The sequence below is a fragment of the Tigriopus californicus genome, chromosome 1 (genome assembly GCF_007210705.1).
Source record: "Tigriopus californicus strain San Diego chromosome 1, Tcal_SD_v2.1, whole genome shotgun sequence".
Classification (NCBI taxonomy): domain Eukaryota; kingdom Metazoa; phylum Arthropoda; class Copepoda; order Harpacticoida; family Harpacticidae; genus Tigriopus; species Tigriopus californicus.
The window spans coordinates 580,416-599,862 of NC_081440.1; the positions used below are offsets into that span (position 1 = coordinate 580,416).

Genomic DNA, 19,447 nt, shown 5'->3' on the forward strand with positions numbered 1-19,447 from the left:
GGGGAGCCACCCTCGCTTTGAATGAATTTTTGTTCTAACGTAGATCAAAGCAAGATCTGTTCCTCATGTGAAGTACAGGGAGTTCAAGGGAAAATATACCAAGTGAGACACCCTGATTTTCGGCACTTTGCCAAGGGATGATTTAGACAAACAGGACATCTAACTCGTACCGTGGTTCAATTGAGCTTTCAACCATCAAAAAGATTTTAAAATCCTTAGGTGTAGTTCCGTCATTGTGCTTATGTCTTGTTCCACATCAGAATACTGTTGCTTTCATAAGCCAGCAAATTTGAAATCAATGGCAAATTCAGTCCATGCCCGGTGCAGGTTGGCTGTGATGTTTGTGTGATTTCTCACTACACAAAATACCACAAAATCAGGGTGGCGCACGGCATTTTTCCTTGAATATCCTACGCTTCTCATGGCTAATGATTTGTTCACTAGACCCTCCCCTTCAACTGGGAATGAGCTGCATTCAAACAATCTGGCCATTCCCAATCGACTGTCGCACACCCTTAGTCCAAAGCAGCCACCATGGGGAATATAATCGTATGATAGCTTATATGTTGAGCCTGGATGATGAGAATGGCCCGCAGAATTTGAATCGCATTTTCCTCCTCGTCGTCGGCGTCAAAAAATGGGTTGGCACGCTAGCAGAGCCACCCACAAAAAACCAGGAGCCTTGGGTTCATTTGAGCATTTGAAATTGGCGTGCACTGTTCGGGAGATGGTAGCAACCCCACATTAGTGTACCATGAATGTCGTACATACGGTGCGTATCAACCCGGACATGATGAGAGACGGGATCAATGTTTCAGGCGGATGTCAAAAGCAATTTACGAAAGTTGGTCTCATCCTTCAGGATCCTGTCATTGGGACTACGTACGTACATACGTACAGTTTGCGCTTGCCCTCCGTGTTTCGGCACCCAAGTCAGATTGCACCACACTGATCGCAGTAACACATCAATAAGGCTAACCCACTGAGATTTGCAAAGACAAAAAGGTCACATAAAGTACGCTAGAGAGTTTTTCGTTCCCTTGGCAACTGAATTGCATGATCAAAACCAGGACAACTCTAACCAGTGGTGTGGTTTGAGCATCAAACACTAACCTTTCAGAAATAGAAATTTGATAACGCGATATTTTGGCAATTCATGAACCTTCAGTGCACGAAATCTAGATTAATATGGCTTCTTGTCCGGCATTGCGAAGTCCCAGCTCGTTGAAGTCTCCGCCCTACTCAACGTACCGCCATCGTCAGAGAATGTGGGTTTTAGACTTTGTTGGCTCAGGTGTCTCATTAAAAATGCAGCAAACATAATCACAGAACCAACAATAGCCCTGAAAGCATCACGATTATCATCTTGTTCAAACGTCATTCGACTTCTTGACGGGAATCCTCATGGCCGACAAAGGAAACTCTCCTCACCATGCTCAAAATGGTTAAGGGGTCCTCACGAACATATTTCATTCCACTAGAATACCATGCACTTGGAGCACAAAGTAATGATAATAAAAAGGTTCGATTGAAAATATGAATTAACCATTTGACAAGTGCACAAGAGTGCCGATGGTTTTAAGGACTCTTCGTATTTGGTTTTGGTATGCGATTCCAGATAAAGTTTGATTGCCAAAGAAGATATGGATAATCGGTGGTTGCCTCAACCTTGATGAATAGATTGTCATAAAATTGACAAATCTTGCATGCACGGATGCACGCTCGCGTCCTTTCGACACGTTGTCTAGACGAATTGAGCGATGAATCGAAATGTCAATGCGGAACCTTGGACTCGCCTTCCTTGATGAGTCAAGAATCAAGAACCTCAACCATACGTAGTTCCCTGTACTCTAAATGGCGCAAAAATCGACCTTTTAAATCTTAGAGTTGAGATCAATACTCAACTCTGGAAATCTAGAAAGACTCAGCAGAGCTTCTTTTAGGCGTCGATATAATGGATATTGAATACAATCACTCCAAAGTGAGCAAAGTTTATGTCGTTAATTCATCCATGAGATGAATGAACCACTTAACATCTTGTACTTTAATGATGGATGGACATCCTCACTAATCGCTGTTTTTTTTACCAAGGCTCTTGGACTCGTGGCGCTCCACACCTATCTCTTCCAACGCCACCACATCATGTTCAAATAGACAAATTGATGTTTCCAAAACTTCCAAGAATCCCATAGGCCCTCACGAATTGGTACCTACAGTGGGAGGCCTAGGCTTGTACCCTCCACTTATGGGGAGCTCGAGGCCTAGGTTAAGTGCGTACTATCATACCAGGGCCCAGAACGCAACGTCATCGATGTCGTCTTGCTTGACGTCATCCTTGCTTGCATGGGGGAATTGGACTCAGGAGCTGCAATCCCCCCTTCCCCCCCCCCCCCCCCCCCCCCCCCTTGCTTCAGTGTTCAATATCATAACGTTGAACGACGACGTCTGTGACAGTCGTCAATAGCCACAGGAAGAAAAATAATGATAGCGAAAACATCGAGCAGGGGATGACAATCAAGTTCTTCTTCAAGTACCATTTCAGGAATTTGGAGGGGGCAATTTTGCGACGGGACTCATCTTCTATGACGTCATGGCAGTGGAATTGTGACCCAATAATAGTCCGATAAGCATGTAGAAAACAACCGTTCTCATGATGTCTTTTGTTATAGATAGTTCGAGGGAAAAAGAGACATATGCGCTTTGATAACGTGAATCAAGTGGTGCCACTCCATTACAGGTTTTTTGTTATCTCTGTTTTGCAAACACGTTCAGACCCTAAAACGTCTCTTGCAGTCAGTATTGAACAAGCAATCTCAACATCAAAGCCAAGACTTACTATTTGGTAGTAAAACAACGAAACATGCCCTTTAATCCCTAATGCAAGGTACTCTTACTTCTTGTTAAGATTCCTAAGGGATACATGGGGAATATGGGGACAATGGCCACGGTCTGAGAAAAGTGGCCCCAATTGGCCAACAAAACTCAAGCCTTCCTCGCCATTACTAAATGGCATGGATGTTATTCGTGTTGGAAGCAAGGGCCCCAAAACAAATCAAGATGAAGACAACAGGGGTCCTCAAAGCATTCTAAAGTGTTCCAAGAGAAACTGCCCTGTTCGTCTGAATATCAAAACCAGTCAAATCACAATTGCTCAAGAGGCAACCAATTAAGAGCAGGTTGATTTTCTGATGCAATACTTAGCATAAGATTCACCCTGTTGTTGATCTTGAAGGAAAATGCCAAGACGCGTGAGATACACACCTTTTCGATCAAAGTAGTCTCTATTAAATAAAGAAAAGCATGATTTATCAATTTTCCTTTACCCCTCTTGCATTTTGTTTAGCTTTTATATATGATCGATCTCATCCATTTATCTTAACTTTATAATCGCTCGCATACGGAAATGTTAGGGAACCATAGCTTACAAATAAAACTATAATTGGTCCACGAGCTTCGCAGTTGAGAATGCATGCACAATTCGGTCACATAAAAATTCATTAAATGGTAATACGCTCAAGTAATTGGATGCGGCATCCTTTTTTTCTTTCTTTCAATGTACGGGCATTGCTTCATCTTTTGGTTTGAAATAGAATGGGAATATGACATGACTCGTTCTTTCCTCCACAGTCTAAGGAAGTGCAATATACGGTTGTACTCAAGTGAAATGTATTTTTAACAAGCAAACATTGGTTACATTGAATGAATACCGTGTGTGCCATAAGACCTCGGACAAATTTCACTAACAACTTCAACAAGGTCTACTTGGAAAATATGGGGTCGAGGGTAAAAATGGTATTAAAATAAGATGACAAGTAGACAATTTAGAGTAATTTGCTTTTCTAATACCCCCCATTGTCAGCTATGAACACCTCTAACCGCCTCCAGAAGGACTTGAACGCCTTTATGATGGCCTCTCCAGACATGGCGTCACTCTTGACATTCACGGCCATGATGAGGGAGTCCATCTTTGGGTGGAAGACTCTGAAGATCCTCTTCCCAATATGGGTTCAAATGAAGAAATCCAATGGATTCAGGTGTAGGGATGAAGGGGGCCAAAATTCCTTGGGCCAGAATCTATTTGAGCTCAACTTCAACTCCAGATACTTCTGAGTGACGTCAGAACGTCAGAAGTGTGACAGGGAGCACCATCCTGCTGCCACGCCCAGTTCCTAGAGCTGCAGTGGCTTAGGGGGCCTTTGAACCAAGAATGCGGATTTACTGGGTGCCATCCAGGTTACCCTTGATCCCGATCAGTGGAAGTCGAAATCCTTCGGTTTTTCATTTTATTTTGGGCAATCACTTAAGTTGCCAGTGGCATTATACGTACGTGATCTTGACCCTGAAAACGGTGCTCCTAACGATGCTGAAGTTGGTCGCCGTTGGTCACCCTGGTGCTATCGTCAGCCTCGACCGGCAAAATATTTCTTATGCGAATTTTTTCCCTCATTGTTTTCAATCTCAAGTCAAAAGTAAGATCAGTAATTGAAACGAAAGATTTAGCTAGATATGCCAAGAAACCCCAGCAAATGATTTTCTTAATCATTGAGGCACAAATTCTTAAAGACGTGTCCGCGGACTTATGGCACACCTGGTATTATGGTCCACGTCAATATGAAAAAGTTGTTGGGCTGTTTCAAACTTGGTTTATGTTTATACTGAACGTATGTTCACAAATATGGCTGATTTCCAGTAGAAGTATTGACGCAAAAAGCCAAAAAAAATACCGCCGGTCGTTTCCCGCATGTTTTGAGCAATTAAACCAGATATCCTTTCAAAGATGTGCATTGAATTGGAAGGATGTATGCATGAAGGACGCTTATGACTTGACGGTAAAAGAGGGATCTGTCTAAGATTTAAAGGTCAGAAAAGACAGCCCAATTTGGCTTTGAATTTGGTACTACGATATCGAAAAGTATTTGAGGCAAGGATACAATGTCTGAAGTTCCTGTTAGATGTCTTTGGTTGAGAAGATGAGCCTTGAGGAAGCGAATGTCATATCAAAGAGAGCAAAAATCATTATGTTTCCGATTAATCTTTAATCCAGAGATAGCATCACGATGCTAACTCTGTAAAAGTCGATTATTCAGCCACATTTTGAATATGCCTCTCCCATTTGGGCTCCAATGAGTTCAGCAGGTTTGCAAAAGGTCGAACAAGTCCAAAGATGTTTCGTTAGGAACATCACAGGAATGAGAGAACTCTCGTATTGGGAGAGATTAAAAAAGTTGGGACTGTACAGTGTTCAGAGAAGGTATGAAAGGTATCTGATACTGTACGTCTTCAAAAGTATCCATGAGCTTTGTCCGAACCCAGGATTTAGGGTCAATTCTAGTGACGGCAGAGGCTTAACGTGCGTTTTGAGAGCACCTTCAAGCACTCAACAATCCAGACGAGTTCGAACAATGAAGTCCACTTCTCTTCTTTCTCGGGCTCCTTCATTGTTTAATTTGCTTTCCTCCAATATTCGTAGGGAATACGTAGGCCTTGTTGATCCGATTGCATCTTTCAAGTCAGACTTGGACAAATATTTAGATTGCATTCCTGATCAACCCTACATTCAAGGACTAGCTCGGTCTGCAACTCAAATTCGTTGGTGGACCAAATATCATGTAAAGATTGAAAGGTAATAAATAGACGAATTATAACCTTTCTTTGTAATAGTGCTGGGGATTACATTCCCTGTAGCGGTTAGAAAAGCCTGTGAAAAATGAAACCAAAAATAACAAAAAATAAACAAAGTAATCAGAACGACCATTGATTGGATGGAGGTCTAGTACTTTCCTTTCGCGAGCATTCACTTCCTTCATTAACAAAAATTGTCATCGTTCACCTAAGTACATTATGATCCATGTAGGCAACCCGCATTTACACGTATCATCCTCCAAAGTGACAAATGCCTTAAAAAGATGAAGTGGCCATTACCGTGAGGTCTTTCAAATGGCGGCTCAAACTAATGTACCTGTACCTGAAAAGAACTTGGTTGTTGCTAACCCTACAGTACAACGATAAAGTGCGCCGCAAAACCGATCCAAGGAAGGAAAGCTAGCATTTTTTGTGATTACGCAACACTGGCAAAGAAAAGCATCACTGAGTGATGTCAGTAGTGTTCAGGGGATAATGGCTAAGGTCACTCCAAATACGACGGTCACTTTCGGGTTGCTATCCAAACTTGTTGAAGAGTCCAATCTTAGCCCTCCGTCGGGTCGCCCGAGTTCAGTTTCGGACCCCATGAACGGTTTCTTCCAGTCAGTCAGCGGGGTACCACAGGTCCATCCATGTAAGGGCGTCCTTACCTCTCCTCCGACTTTGGGAGTCCAATTGGGCCTACTAGCTATCTTCTGGTGTCGTTAACGTGCTCTACGGCTTTGTTAACAGACAGGGTGTAAAGAGTCATGGTCGGAGTCGGGATGAATGGCTAGAAAACCCGCCCAGGGTGTTACTGTGGGTAACATACAGTCAATGGCCCTCATCCCTCCCTCTTATCCCTATCGTTGGTTGGCCCCTTGTGTCGAGAAGCTATTAATTCTCGGTGCAAGTGGCGGGATGCAACACCCATCACCTCAGATTAACACCACATTGTAAGTTGGGTTGCATCCTTCGAGTAAATCCTCTTGCATCGTCGAAGGTCATGTCTATCCACATGGTACGTACTTGTACAACGAACTGACGTACCTGTATGGATGGTCCGTCGTAAATCATGGGTCAAGTCGGGTATGATTGGTCTCCTTGTGCACATTTGGTGGGGTAAAAAATATCTTCTAGTCTTTGAAGAATATAGTCAACCCATTGCATGGAATTTTCCTCCTTCTTCCGAACCCTTCAACCATTTTCCGTGTGATTTTCCCTGTACCTAATAAGAGGGCATATCCAAGTTCAATTTTGGAACACCGCCTGGCCAGTAAAAAGTGCGTCGACCTCTGAATATTTGACAATAATAATAAAAAACAGTGGTTGGCAGGCAGGTGGCGCGTTTTCCTGGTCAACGTTCAGGCTTCGAACTTTTGGTAGAAACCTTTTTAGATGCCCAAAAGACTCAATTGATCACGGTATTGTGCCGATAAGTAGATCTTAGGCCCTTCGCGCGTTGATTTATCGTCCCTATTGCCTTCGTGTGAACCTGACAGTGTCCAATGACTGGAGTCTAGACTCACAATTGGCAGTGCTCCAGAAGGCTGTAGTAGGATTGGCTTACGTATGTGTAATCAATCAGTTTCTCACCATTGGACGTAAAAAACCATTAATAAGCAATTACTATCAAGTGAAGGTTATCAATGGCAAAACCTAGTAACAAAGCAAAATGTAACTCACGCAGGGCCATTTGGCCTCCCATCAATGTGGCTCTGCCCACTTCCCTGGTAAGAAGTCTGGCTGGCTGAAGGGCTCCTGTTTTTTTTTCAAACGTTTTACCTCCTAAAGACGAAGAATAGGAATGCGATAAATTTCTAATGTTTTGTTAAAGTATCAGTTTGCACCAGCTTCAAGTATTCCACGAGCTTTGATGATCGGAAAGCCCAATGCGCTTCTTGCACCCAATGATGCTCTTCGTTCGTTCCCTAATTCGTTATGAAGTCACACGTTAGTGTGGTGCTGCCCGATCGCTCGAATAAAAGCTACATTTTTGTTGCCTCATTATGGTCAAGTTGATTGATTAAAGTGCCATGATCGTGCTACTTGAATGGTCGCCTAATCCAAGGGTCAGTCGGTAAGAAGACTGTCTCGGTGTCTCTCTTTCTCGATTGAGGAATCCAATACCTCGAACATTAGAGTAGAGAAAAATGAATAGGCACTGACTGTGGTCGAGGACTGCAATCATGGTTGGTCTAAGTTCATGTTCAAGTACTGAGGGAGGGTGGTGGGTCGGTCGAGCCTCTTTGTGACAAGCTCTCCGAGTCATATGACCTTGGGTAGAACTTTTATTACGTCACGTGAGTAATGAAGTTTTTTTCCTCCTCCAACTTGGTTGGTTCGTTACCTTCCAACATGGCCATTGCTTGATTGCTGCAACTGCTGCAACTGCTCTTGCTGCTGTGGGCTTGAGAATGATGAGCAAGAGGATCTCCGAATAATTCTCTCTTCGTTGAGATCACCATCAGGCACTCCTATCATCTTGCCATATCAGTATCTACAACCACTCCACGGCGATTTGTGTGTGATGTACTTCGAGAGCGTTGACCAAGTCATGCGTAGCAACATGTACATAGTTTCTTTGAAAGGTGTAAGATTTCATTGGCGGGATCTTCCAATTGACTTAGGTTCGTCATAATCATTCCAAGTAAATGCCATGGCAGCTCAGGGTAAAAAAACAATTATGACTTGTGCATTGGCACTCTTGCAAAAGTCACGACCAGCTGAAACTTACACCGTCGCCCAATCAGTAAGAACAAACTGACAATGCCAATTTGGGCACTTCAAAACACTTTGAGGCCTTCCTTGGACGGCCACATCCAAACACCTAAAAATAGCCCTCTTCACTCGAAGAATTACCAGGATATGGGTTTTTGTCTTGGGATTTTAAGTGCACAAGAATGTGTTCATCCCAAACAGGGTGATTGAAAATGGCTTCCATTCGTGCTAAACTCAGGCTGGGTCCAAAGAATTGTTTCCTGAGGGATATTTCAACAAATAATGGCGCAATCCTTGCCTCTCCATATGCTTTAAAAATAAGCATTCATTGATCACATGTTAATCATTATGGTTTGCAAATATTTCGCTATAAAAAGACACAACAAAAAAGGCTAGCTTGTACTCAAGATCGATAAGGCAAGGGAACATTGATCTAAACAACAATATTTGACAAACTACTATGCATTGCATCCCAATTTTGGACCGATAACCATATCTAGTCTGGTGGACATGGATGTTTCAGCCTGAATTGTCACCCAAACCACTTATTGCATCTGCTCAATGCCAGGCCTCCAAGAGTAGGTATGTACGTGTTTCTAAAACAACCGTTAGAAGAATGTGGCGTTTCCTGTGGGGCAAATGAGTGAGAAGCAGGGCTCGGAAAAAAAATCCTCGAGAACCAAAGCATCGCCTAGAAAATTATTCAAGAGTAAGAGACCGGTCGGATTGAATGTAGCAAAAAGGCTTGTAAATAAACAACATGAAAGTATTTCTGCACAATTTTGAACCAGTCACAGGAGGTGTAGAAGCTCGGGGAGTGTCCTTGCGTGAGAGGGATCCCATTGTTTAGGTTTTCTTGCCGACCCTCTTTCAAAGGAAACTGTTAGACCCTAACCTCATCCACACGTCAAGAACCAATCCGATATCGATACGGACTTTGACGCGCCTTATCGGAAACCATGGACGATGTGATGGCTGGCTTTTGAGAATAAAAAAAATTGAAATTGTTGATGTTCATAGAATAGCTAAGACTCCTGAATGAATTTGCTAGACCAATATGAAAAGAGCCAAATTAGAAGCTTGTTACCAAAATGTTTCTTGACATGCTGTTTTCGTCCTAAATTTGGTCATCATTGCTCCTATTCCGTCGTTTTCTCAGGTGGCCAAGCCTAATGTTCCAAAGCAAAAACCTTGAAATTAGTGGCTTTTTGTTTGAAAGGTTTTGATTTGAGATTCTGGCTGTTTTCTTTCAGAAAACAACTCCATTCTAAGACTTTTCTATGAAAATAGGGCAAGAACTGGGAACTTTTGAAATTAATCCAAATGTCTACAAAATGCAAAACAACGTCGGAAATTGAGGGCACAAATACTTCTACCTTTTTTCAACTACCTATATCACTTCAAATGATTCGCTGCTTACTATTTCGCCATAACAACAACTTTTGTCTACATTTACTCCTTTGCCATGAAAGTGGAAATCATAAAGCATTTACAAGCATTCAAACCATAAGGGTGTCAAATAATTCATCTCCGCATTTCCCGAGGCACTCTAGCCTTGTCCAAGGGCAAAGGAATCCCGTTCTCGTTTGTAGCCATATGTCTCCTTAATGTAGTTTCTCTAAACACGGTGGTTATTTTTTTTGGTTAAGTGTTTGCTCAAATGCCAAGACATCTGTATATGTTTTTCTTTGTCAAAGAGACAAAACGATCAACTTTAGTAAATTACACATGTCTAAAGGCAGCTCACATAAGTGTGTTAAATCACTTAAAGCACATTGAAATGCATCATTGTAAATAACGTAGTCAATCAGTCTTAAACGTACTCTTAGTTATATATTGACGTAAAATTTCAGAAACTTCTATTTAGTAGATGCTTAGTTATTACAAGTTGAAAGTTGCATTTTGATCGAAAAATAGCCTAATTATGTTTCCAGTTATTCCCAAGGCATATTATTGTATTTTTCAATGGTACGAGAAGAAGCAATATTTTTCCATTTTCTTTAAGGCTTCTTTCAAAACCTAAAAGTAACAAAAAATGTCACTTAAAACTTACAAAAGTTGTAAAATAGCCTTTCATTTTAGCTAAGTGCCAAAAGCTACACTATCCTATCATGTTCCTTAAGTATTTGAAAGATACATGTGACAGTTAAATTTTCAAATTTGTCACTTTTGGAATAATGAATTTCGACGTACTAGCGATGTTTTTATTCAAGGTTAATATAATTTTGTCAAAATTCAAAATCAAGCTTGATAAAAGTTACAATTGACAAGTATGGCATCAAAATTATGAAAGATTGACAATAAGTCAGTTTTAAGTTATATTGCAAACTACTTTCAGGTTTTTAAACCAGATTTAGAGAAGTGAAAATTTCCTATTTATATTTTAGGGTTAAGAAAAAGCATATTATATGTTTTGGCAATTGCTGTAAGCTATAAATGTAGCACTTTGTAGTCAAATTTGATGCAAATGCAACCTTTGACAGCGTGATATTTTATCGTTTATTCAATTGATTTAGATGGCATTGCAGTTGGAAACGCAACTAAGGTTACTCCCAATATCTATTGATTACGTTTTAAATATATTATCTCTTTGTAGGTTTTAAGTCGATTAATATTCTAATCCGAGCTAAAATCCAAGATTTTTTTTACCAAAGTTGTTCTTTTTGTTTCACTAACAACGAAATGCGTTATTAGAATCTTGGCATTTGCACAAAACCTTTATTATTACTGTGGGTACCACCGTGTAAAGGCAGTTGTCGACAGTTACAGTAAAGGAGAACACTTAAAAGTAGAGACTTGGCTCAATGTTGGCAAGTCTTTGCAAAGTCCAGATAATAAATTGTACCATCCTTATCTTAGGTAGGTTTTGGGATGACTTGTCTCCTTCATTTGAATGTTTTGGCCGACTAAAACTCCCCCTCAAATTAATTCAAGTTAACATTTGTTTTAAGGCCCGTCGAAAAATGGAAAAATACTAAACCGACGTCAGATTGCACAATTAGGACTTTTTAGTTCATGCTCACTTTCGTCACAACTTCATGACACTCTCACAAGCCTTTAAAGCCGAGATAAGATGAGACGAAGCACCCAATTGAAACATCCGGGTGGATCCCTTGGAACTCGATGTTGCAGAATAGCTGATTCAGCAATAAAACAATTTGTAGCGATGATAAATCAATTTGGAGTCAGAGCTGTTGAGCTTAAGTTGATAAGTTTCAAGAAGATGATGCTGATTGCCTCATTTGTCCTGGCAACAATCATCGTCAATGGTCGATTTGGCCTGACATCTAATCTCATTTGATTTATGCTCACTTGTCACAACGTGAACATGGAACGGGTTTTGACCAGGGTCAAATTTCATTCAGGGTTGCCAAATATTTGCGAGGAACCCACGTAAATGGGATGAGATTACCCTTGACTTATGTTGGATGACCAACCAATTTCAAAAACGCCCAAGCTGACTGCGATTCCTTCCCTCGTCGTTATATAATAACTGAAGAGGATTAATCCTTTTTTGTGGATGATCAATTTTTGCCCGGTTCCATTCAGGATAGGTCGGATTATGTGGTAGGCTATTGTGCATCAATACGTATGTACGTGCGTACCCACAACTTAGACATGTGCATTAACAGGCCCTTTGGTTGAATATAAAAAGCCAATTAAACGACCACCACAAAGTACCAACACCTTTAAGCAAGCATGCAAATACACGAACCTAACCAATGTTTAAGACAGGACCAAGGTCTTGGCCAGAGATTCTCAATTCGAGATCTTGAGCTTTTGGCAATCAGGTCAACACGAATCTTTTTCTCTGTCTTATAATTTGTCTGGGCGTGTTATACACCTTGATTCATATTGAAGAATTGCTAATCTAAAAATGCCACCCGTGACCTTTTATATTTACCTTTTATGTGAGAGATAAGCATTATAATCTGTAATTCATAAATCAAGTCATATTTGGCAATTGTTGTTAGAAAAACTGCATTGTCATTTAAAATGGTTTTTTCCTTGCGATTAAATCACAGATCATTGGTCAGAGAGGAAAGAAAGATCGTTATTCAGGTTGTTTCATTGGCGTTCACAATGCATCGGGATAAAATTCGTCGTAGGTTGGGCGAATTCAACATCTTTGGCGACTTGGTCATTCTCATCCAATCTTTATTGCTTTCAAGTTCTAAAAACGTTTTCAAACTTGTGGTAAATAGTTGTAAATACTGGTGTCTTTACGACAGTTTTCGAATTTCAAGGTACATAGAAATGTGGGGGAGATGTCTGAGAGGGCACGGACAAGGGCCTCTTTTCGAAACAAAAGCATTCACTCTAATCCAACTAAAGTTTGCTTTGAACATGCTATTGAGGTTTGTCCATCAAAAAATATCAGATTATTGTTAGGTTAAAACATTTCATCCATGGGTCAAGTTGGTCAATTTGGATGGGGAAAAATTGACGAAACCGCTTTTTAGCTTAACGACTTTTCGTGTTTCCCTAGGTTCGATTGGAATACAAATTATGCTTCCCTCTTGAATGGTGGACTTTCGCGTCATTTTCGTTCGATGTTAGTTGGAGGTCGATTTAATATAAACTCCTTCAAGATGAACTCGCCTGACTCCCCTCTTTTTTGGGTAAAAAGCACGAAATATCTTCATTATAATGAGGATAACGGTTGTGCTGAAGGTTACCCACGTTTGTACCACTCAATGGATGGAGTATGAACAATTGAACATTGAACGACCAAGACATGAAGCCAGAAGCCAGAAGCCAGAAGCAGTCAGTGAGTCTATGCACGTTCTCAGGAGATAAAGAAGCGTTCCTTCCAGTGCCAGTCTAATGGCATGAATAGCAAATTAAAGCCATTTCAATTATTCCTAATGCGTACACCAAAGGTGCGCTGAAAACCCTTTCCGAACAATACTAATGATGTGCGTTCTGTCAAATGCATGTGCAAGTGCTTGCCTGCATCCCTTCCGTATTATGTGCAATTTCCCGCCCAATTCTCAGCCATTTTTCTTCCATTATTTAATCTTCCAATTGTGCATCTAAAATGTTCACATTAAACGGCAAAAGTGACCAGATGTTGGCCAGGCTTTTTTATTGATTTATGGAACTTAGTTACGAGAATCCACGTTCGGAAGCTTCTTAATTTAATGGCAAGAAAAAAAAGCCTCGGTGATCTGATCCGATTGGCAATCAAATGTGGGTGGCGAATCGTTAAACGGCGATCGTTGCCTTCTGAAACTGACAAGATCATAACTTACACTATGTTTTAAATACATATTTGTTTGCAAGAATATACACGATTTGGACATTTGATTAAAATGATGGCCCTCTACGATGTTTCCCTCTGATGTTCGTAATACTGACTGTACTCTTGAGCCTCTCATACCGCATCATGTGGCTACTATTTAATTGTTTGCTTGGAGCATGCGGCGAGATATTATGCTACTCTTCACGCATTCAAAACACGAAATATATCAAAAGGCTGGTGAATTGGAAATTAGAACCAATTATTTGCTCAAAACGACTAAATTCGAACATTTTAGATACGGCATCTTCCTTACCGCTTATCTGCTCGATCCATTTATGTTTTACTTGGAGGGGACGTAAAAACACATTTCTCCAATTTGGAGACAAATTATTGGGAAACGAGCAATACAAAGCCACTAATTGACATTCGGCACCCTTGCTCAAACTTCATCAACTCTTGAAATTAGGAAAATTATAACATCACTGATACTGCTCACCTATGCTAATAATTGTGGTTGCTTCCGCCATTGCGAATGTGTGATCAAAAGGAACAGTAACTTGAGTTGTCAAAGAAAGAGAAGTAAGTAAAAAGATCAAGCATCTTGCCAAGGTTGTCGATCATAAACAAGACCGTTTGGCATTACACTAAATATATATGTGCTTTTGAATCAGAATCTTGATCATGTCCTTCAGCATCAGATTGCTCAAAAGGCACGCTACGGCCAGGACTATTGCACAAGTAAGCCATCAAAAAATTCACACTTGGCCGGAGAGTCAAAAGGGGGGGGGGATAAGCGAATTTAGCATTTAACGAAGTCATGTTGCCACACGGATCCATTTTGAACTTAACAATGGGTACTTGCTAGATGCCACCTTGCTGGGCCTATTAATTGTAGGATGGTTTGCCAAACAGGACGGAAATTCCAATCCAATTCCCATTGAAGGCAATCACCACCCCAGATTATATTTTTATTTGGGAAGTCAACGGGAACAATGGGCGAGAAAGGTGACATATCTTAATATGAAACAGATATACCGCACCATAAACAAATCCAGGACGGAAAATGACCGTTCTACTTCACTCAACCATGTTTTGAGTAAGGTCGTTGGTTTTCTCTCTCGCTCTGTTGTTGACTGATTAAGGCAGCAAATGATCTTGATCATTCACCACACAATTGTACAGAAAAGCTTCTCGGTACTGATCGTGACAGGTTTGCATTAATATTCATTGTGAGGTCTGATCATTCGTTCTTCTAATGAAGATGATTTTTATTGATTTTAAAGAAGATTAAAAACCTAGACCCTGTCAGAACAGGAGCTGACCCGATCCGGGGGGAATAAGAACCAGTGACTTGGAACCGAGTGGGAAGGATGAAATGAATCATCTCTCTTGCAGATCAAGTTTGCCTTCAAAATAACACCGACAGGGGGCCGGCCTTAAGGCTGTGAATGAATCGCAACTCCGTAGTCATAATAGTAAGGGGTTCCCGCAAGTAAGGGGCCACATAGGCTGCTAGCTCGTGCGAAATCAATGCTAAAAATTGCTAATTAGAATTCGAAAATGCTAGAACAATGCTACTTTTTTAAGAAAAGCAAATTATTCATGGTGTTCATAAAGAACTTCAATTTCACTATTTTATAGTACATTATATTTGGCACTCTTTGACAGGGTATGTTCAGGCAACATCTTGAAAATTATACTTTTAGAAAAAAAAATTTGAAAAACATCGCTTTACCCCCGTTTCCTAATGAGACCAAAGCCTACCGGAGTATGCGGCGACAATGGGATAGCCCTCCAATTAAATTGACACCTCCATGTCTTTTAGTAGCATCTAACAATCAATAAAGCTCTACTTTAGGCAGCATATTCTGTCACATACTTTCAGAGTCCAATTTTGGTAGTTTAGTTGCGTGGTAATACAAATGTAACATTGTGCGAGACAAACTTCTTAAGATCTTCTCCACCATTAGTCGATTATATGCCAATAAAGCTTCTCTTTACGTGACCATACCATGGATAAGTGTATGAAACTGGATATGCAATTTTCAAATTAAAATCAAGCTCCAATTCATATTAGACATGCCAGCATATGAATTGATAGTTCTTGTGTTTAGTTTTGATAATCTCTAACACAATTCTGAAATGACAAAAAAGTTCATTAAAATTAAGTCAAAAAGACAGTGGGCGGTGTTTGTTACATTACTCAGATAGAGAATCAAGCTTGGCCTATCTCACAAATTCAAATACTGGTCAGATTGAATTCATTATTTTTGCGATCAACCCATTCTTATGTAACCAAAAACGTAATGTTGCAAATGAATAATCACGCAACTAAATTCCCCAAATCAGACTCCCAACGTCCGTGAGACATCCTCACGATCCTCACATCAACAAAGCCAGCAGAGCCGGAAAAGAGCCAACGTCAAGCTCAATGATCCGTGATCCTTGTCTCGCCCTTCTCGTTCTCCTCAGGCATTTTGGGTTGAAACCGTTGATACTGATCAATCCAGCATCCCTTCCATGATCGACATCTTTCCCGTGCTTGACATCTCGAAATCGGCCTAGCACGGCTAGAAAATCCCCATTATCGAGGTGGGGCAATCAGGACGAGCCATGGCGTCCGACGGGCCCAAGCCACTCTCGGGATTCTCATCCGCCTCCCCCACGGCCCCTGGCACTGGCAATGGCCTCCGCAATGGCCTTGGCACTGGCCTTGGCACTGGCCTTGGCACTGGCCTTGGCACTGGCCTTGGCACTGGCCTCGGCACTGGCACCAGCCCCCCGGGCAGCCGGTGTTTAGGTTGTGGCATGACTTGGGACTCTGCCCATTTCCAGAGCTTGTCCGCTTTTCACTCGTCGGTGCGACAACATCAGAGGATTTGTCAGGACATCATGGAAACGGATTCCGACTGCTCTGTCCACTCGTCAGATCGTAGCGATATTGAAGTGTCCTCGGGGGAGGAAATCCCCCATTGGCCCTCCAGTGCCAATGCTCATGGCGGGTCCGGGCCCGGTGTGTCCGAGGAGGAGACGGAGGATGAAATGCCGCAGGAATGTGACAACTGCGGGCGTGAGTTCGATGACGAGCCCCAGTTCAAAGACCACGTCCTGTATTGTCCCAAAAGATACAAATGCGTGTTGTGCCCTTGCCCGCCGCTAACGTGGGACGTGTTTCAAACTCACGTCTTGTCCCACCCCTCAGAGGACGATGAGCACAAGTTGAATGGGACTTCCCGCCCAAGTTCCGCCTCAGCCAAACGGGCCTTGCCATCTGAAGGTAATTCTTAAAGGCTCGAGCTGGATGTCTTACCCTGGAATTCCAGGCCTAAACGCCTGAAACCTGGACGGAGAGCGCTCGGGTTGGGGTCAAGTCCACCCGGTTGACATTAAACCCGAAAAAAAACACTCGGGGGGGGGATTTTCCGGGATTTTCTCCATTTTCTGCCCTTTGCCCTCCCAGTGTGTTTGGAACCAAATTCGTGGTTTTGGGATTTATTGGGCAACACAGCTGAATATAAACAAATACCCCAAAAAGGGCTAAATATTGGAAATGAATATGTCATGACTTATTCCAACTTTTAACTCGATTGAACGACTGGGTCTAAAGTTATCCTATCTCAAAGCTCATTACATAACTCTTCACCAGAAGAATGAGCTAGCCCTCTTGTGGTAACCAATGCAAGGAAAATGTCCAAAAACTGGCTTATGTTTTATTAGTTGTAAAAGTCTCTTTCGTTACGCAAAGTTGATTTTTTGGACATTCGGAGAGCTGGTCGCCATTCATATCATTGTCTACGAAATAGTCATAAAAAAACTTGTATGGAGGAACTATCTAAGCTAGGCACAAAAAAGAAAGTTAACCTGTGAAACTGATGGTTTTTAAGTATTCAAAACCCACATGATAAAAGCATTGAATTTTAGTCCTTAAAGATGTAATCGCCGTACCACCCAAACATAACAAAATCTTGGACTTTAGTATTGTCTAGAAACGATTAAAATACCACTAGAAATATTATTTGTTGGATGTCAGATGTTAGCTCCCTCGCTCGGTCTATTAATCTGATATGATGACGGGTGTCTCAATTCAGGGATGTTCCCGCTTTATTATCCCACCCATTATCAATTCTTAACTCAGGTATGGTAACCTATAAAAGTTTCCTGTCTCAGGGAATGGCCGCAGGTTTGCCCATTTCAGCTGTTAAAGATGTAACTTAATTTGAATAATACAAAGGACCTCACCCTCCAGGGAACAAACCCAAGGAAGCATAATGGAAAACAGAGGCCTTGCCAATATACAACGGCAGTTAGACGACTAAGGATATCACGCTTGACAATTATTTTATTGTTGTGACCATTTCATTCTTGTATCGATCTCTGTAAATGATGTTATTTGTACTGTTTTATACATTTTAAAAACTGAAATGACCAAGATTCGCAATGAAGGTTGTTATCATTATTGTTAATATTATTGGGTGACAAATAAATGAGCTGACCAGAATTGCCTATTTATATGTTAGTATTTCAGGCTCATTAAACTTATCATCAGAAACGGGAACAAACTCAGGCATTGGAAATACTCATCATCAACCTAGATTCTTGCAAATTCCAGCGAACTTCATCAATTGAAAGCCAATTTATTGCTGAAAACATGTTTCAAAACAAATTCATGATGAAAATGCATATGAAATTATGTCTCAGTGTCAAAACCATTTATAGACTTGTCTTTTTGACTTGGGAGGGTATATATACTTTTTTTAAATTCAGGCAATAAATACATCGGTTACACAATCAGCAAGGTGCAAAAGCTTGTTTCAAATTTCCATTTCATTTTTTAAAGTCAATATTCATTGTACTCACTATCTGTTTCAAGGAAAGAGGACGTCGATCAAAAGGAACAGACCCTACCCAAATCCGCTGGTAGAATGTGAGGAGCCTGCCCGTGGACCACACGCAACGGGCGTCTTAACTGCTCCCATTGTGACCTCAAATTTCAATCATGGTCATGCTCTTCGTGAAGGCAACAAATTCCATTCACATCATTCAAAATTATCAGATGCGACGAGCCAACCGCCAATTAGCACCCCTTGTGGACCATTCATGGCTCAATGTTATGTATCCCGGGCTGCCTCTGCCTCTGCCTCTGCCCCTGCCTCTGCCTCTGCCTCTGCCTCTGCCTCCCCCAAGTTGCCATCGTTGTTATCAGAATCAATCAACCACAGGGATGAAGCGCCGCACGCCAATCCAACAACAGTTACTACTGTTTCCAATCGTTGTGAAGGGTCTTATTCGTTCCAGGATCACATGACTTGAGCCGCCATCATGAGGAAACACAGCATTATCAAACTTGATTTGTGCCGTTGTGCGCGACAAAAAAAAAGCGCATCGAGAGGAATGCCGGATATCTGAAAATGGAGCTTAACTGGCAAAAAAAGTCTAAAAAATATCGAGGGCAAAGGAAGTTGTTCCCAAAAAGTGGTGCAACTAAAGCTTGAAAGGCTTTTATTTTTCTTCATTCAACAATTGGAAGGCCAAAGGTTTATATCTTGTGGGCACTGGGTGTAGGCGTCTACTCATGCCAGGCAGGTTATAATAATTTCTTCTTAGGCAGGAAATGTAAACCTTGAGAAATATCAGTTATTTATTTTTTCTCTTAAACTCATGAGTTGTTTGACTTTTTAGTGGCAGGTTTAATAGTTATACTAGATACTTATGTGCGAAATGATGACACGAACATCGTAAAAAATGAATGATCACAATAGCTATTGATAATTGTATATACATATGGATATTTGTACATATTGGTCGAAATTTCGCCTGAAATTTCGTCATGTCAGCTCAATAAGGAATGGCTTTCAAGGG

At 41.2% G+C, this 19,447-nt stretch overlaps 1 protein-coding gene across 3 annotated transcripts; it reads left to right on the forward strand.

The window, feature by feature from the left end:
* Window positions 1–15,947: 15,947 nt before the first annotated feature.
* Window positions 15,948–19,243, forward strand: LOC131883702 (period circadian protein-like). 3 transcript variants are annotated; one of them, XM_059231233.1, is made up of 3 exons: window positions 15,948–16,324; window positions 16,361–16,865; window positions 18,459–19,243. In XM_059231233.1, exons 1-3 carry the CDS (start codon window positions 16,202–16,204, stop codon window positions 18,896–18,898), a joined length of 1,068 nt encoding a protein of 355 aa, XP_059087216.1. In that variant the 5' UTR covers window positions 15,948–16,201; the 3' UTR covers window positions 18,899–19,243. The 3 variants fall into 3 exon arrangements, with proteins under 3 accessions (XP_059087216.1, XP_059087208.1, XP_059087226.1); XM_059231225.1 differs by having other exon boundaries at window positions 15,948–16,865; XM_059231243.1 differs by lacking the exon at window positions 18,459–19,243 and adding an exon at window positions 17,756–18,086 and having other exon boundaries at window positions 15,948–16,865.
* Window positions 19,244–19,447: the final 204 nt, after the last annotated feature.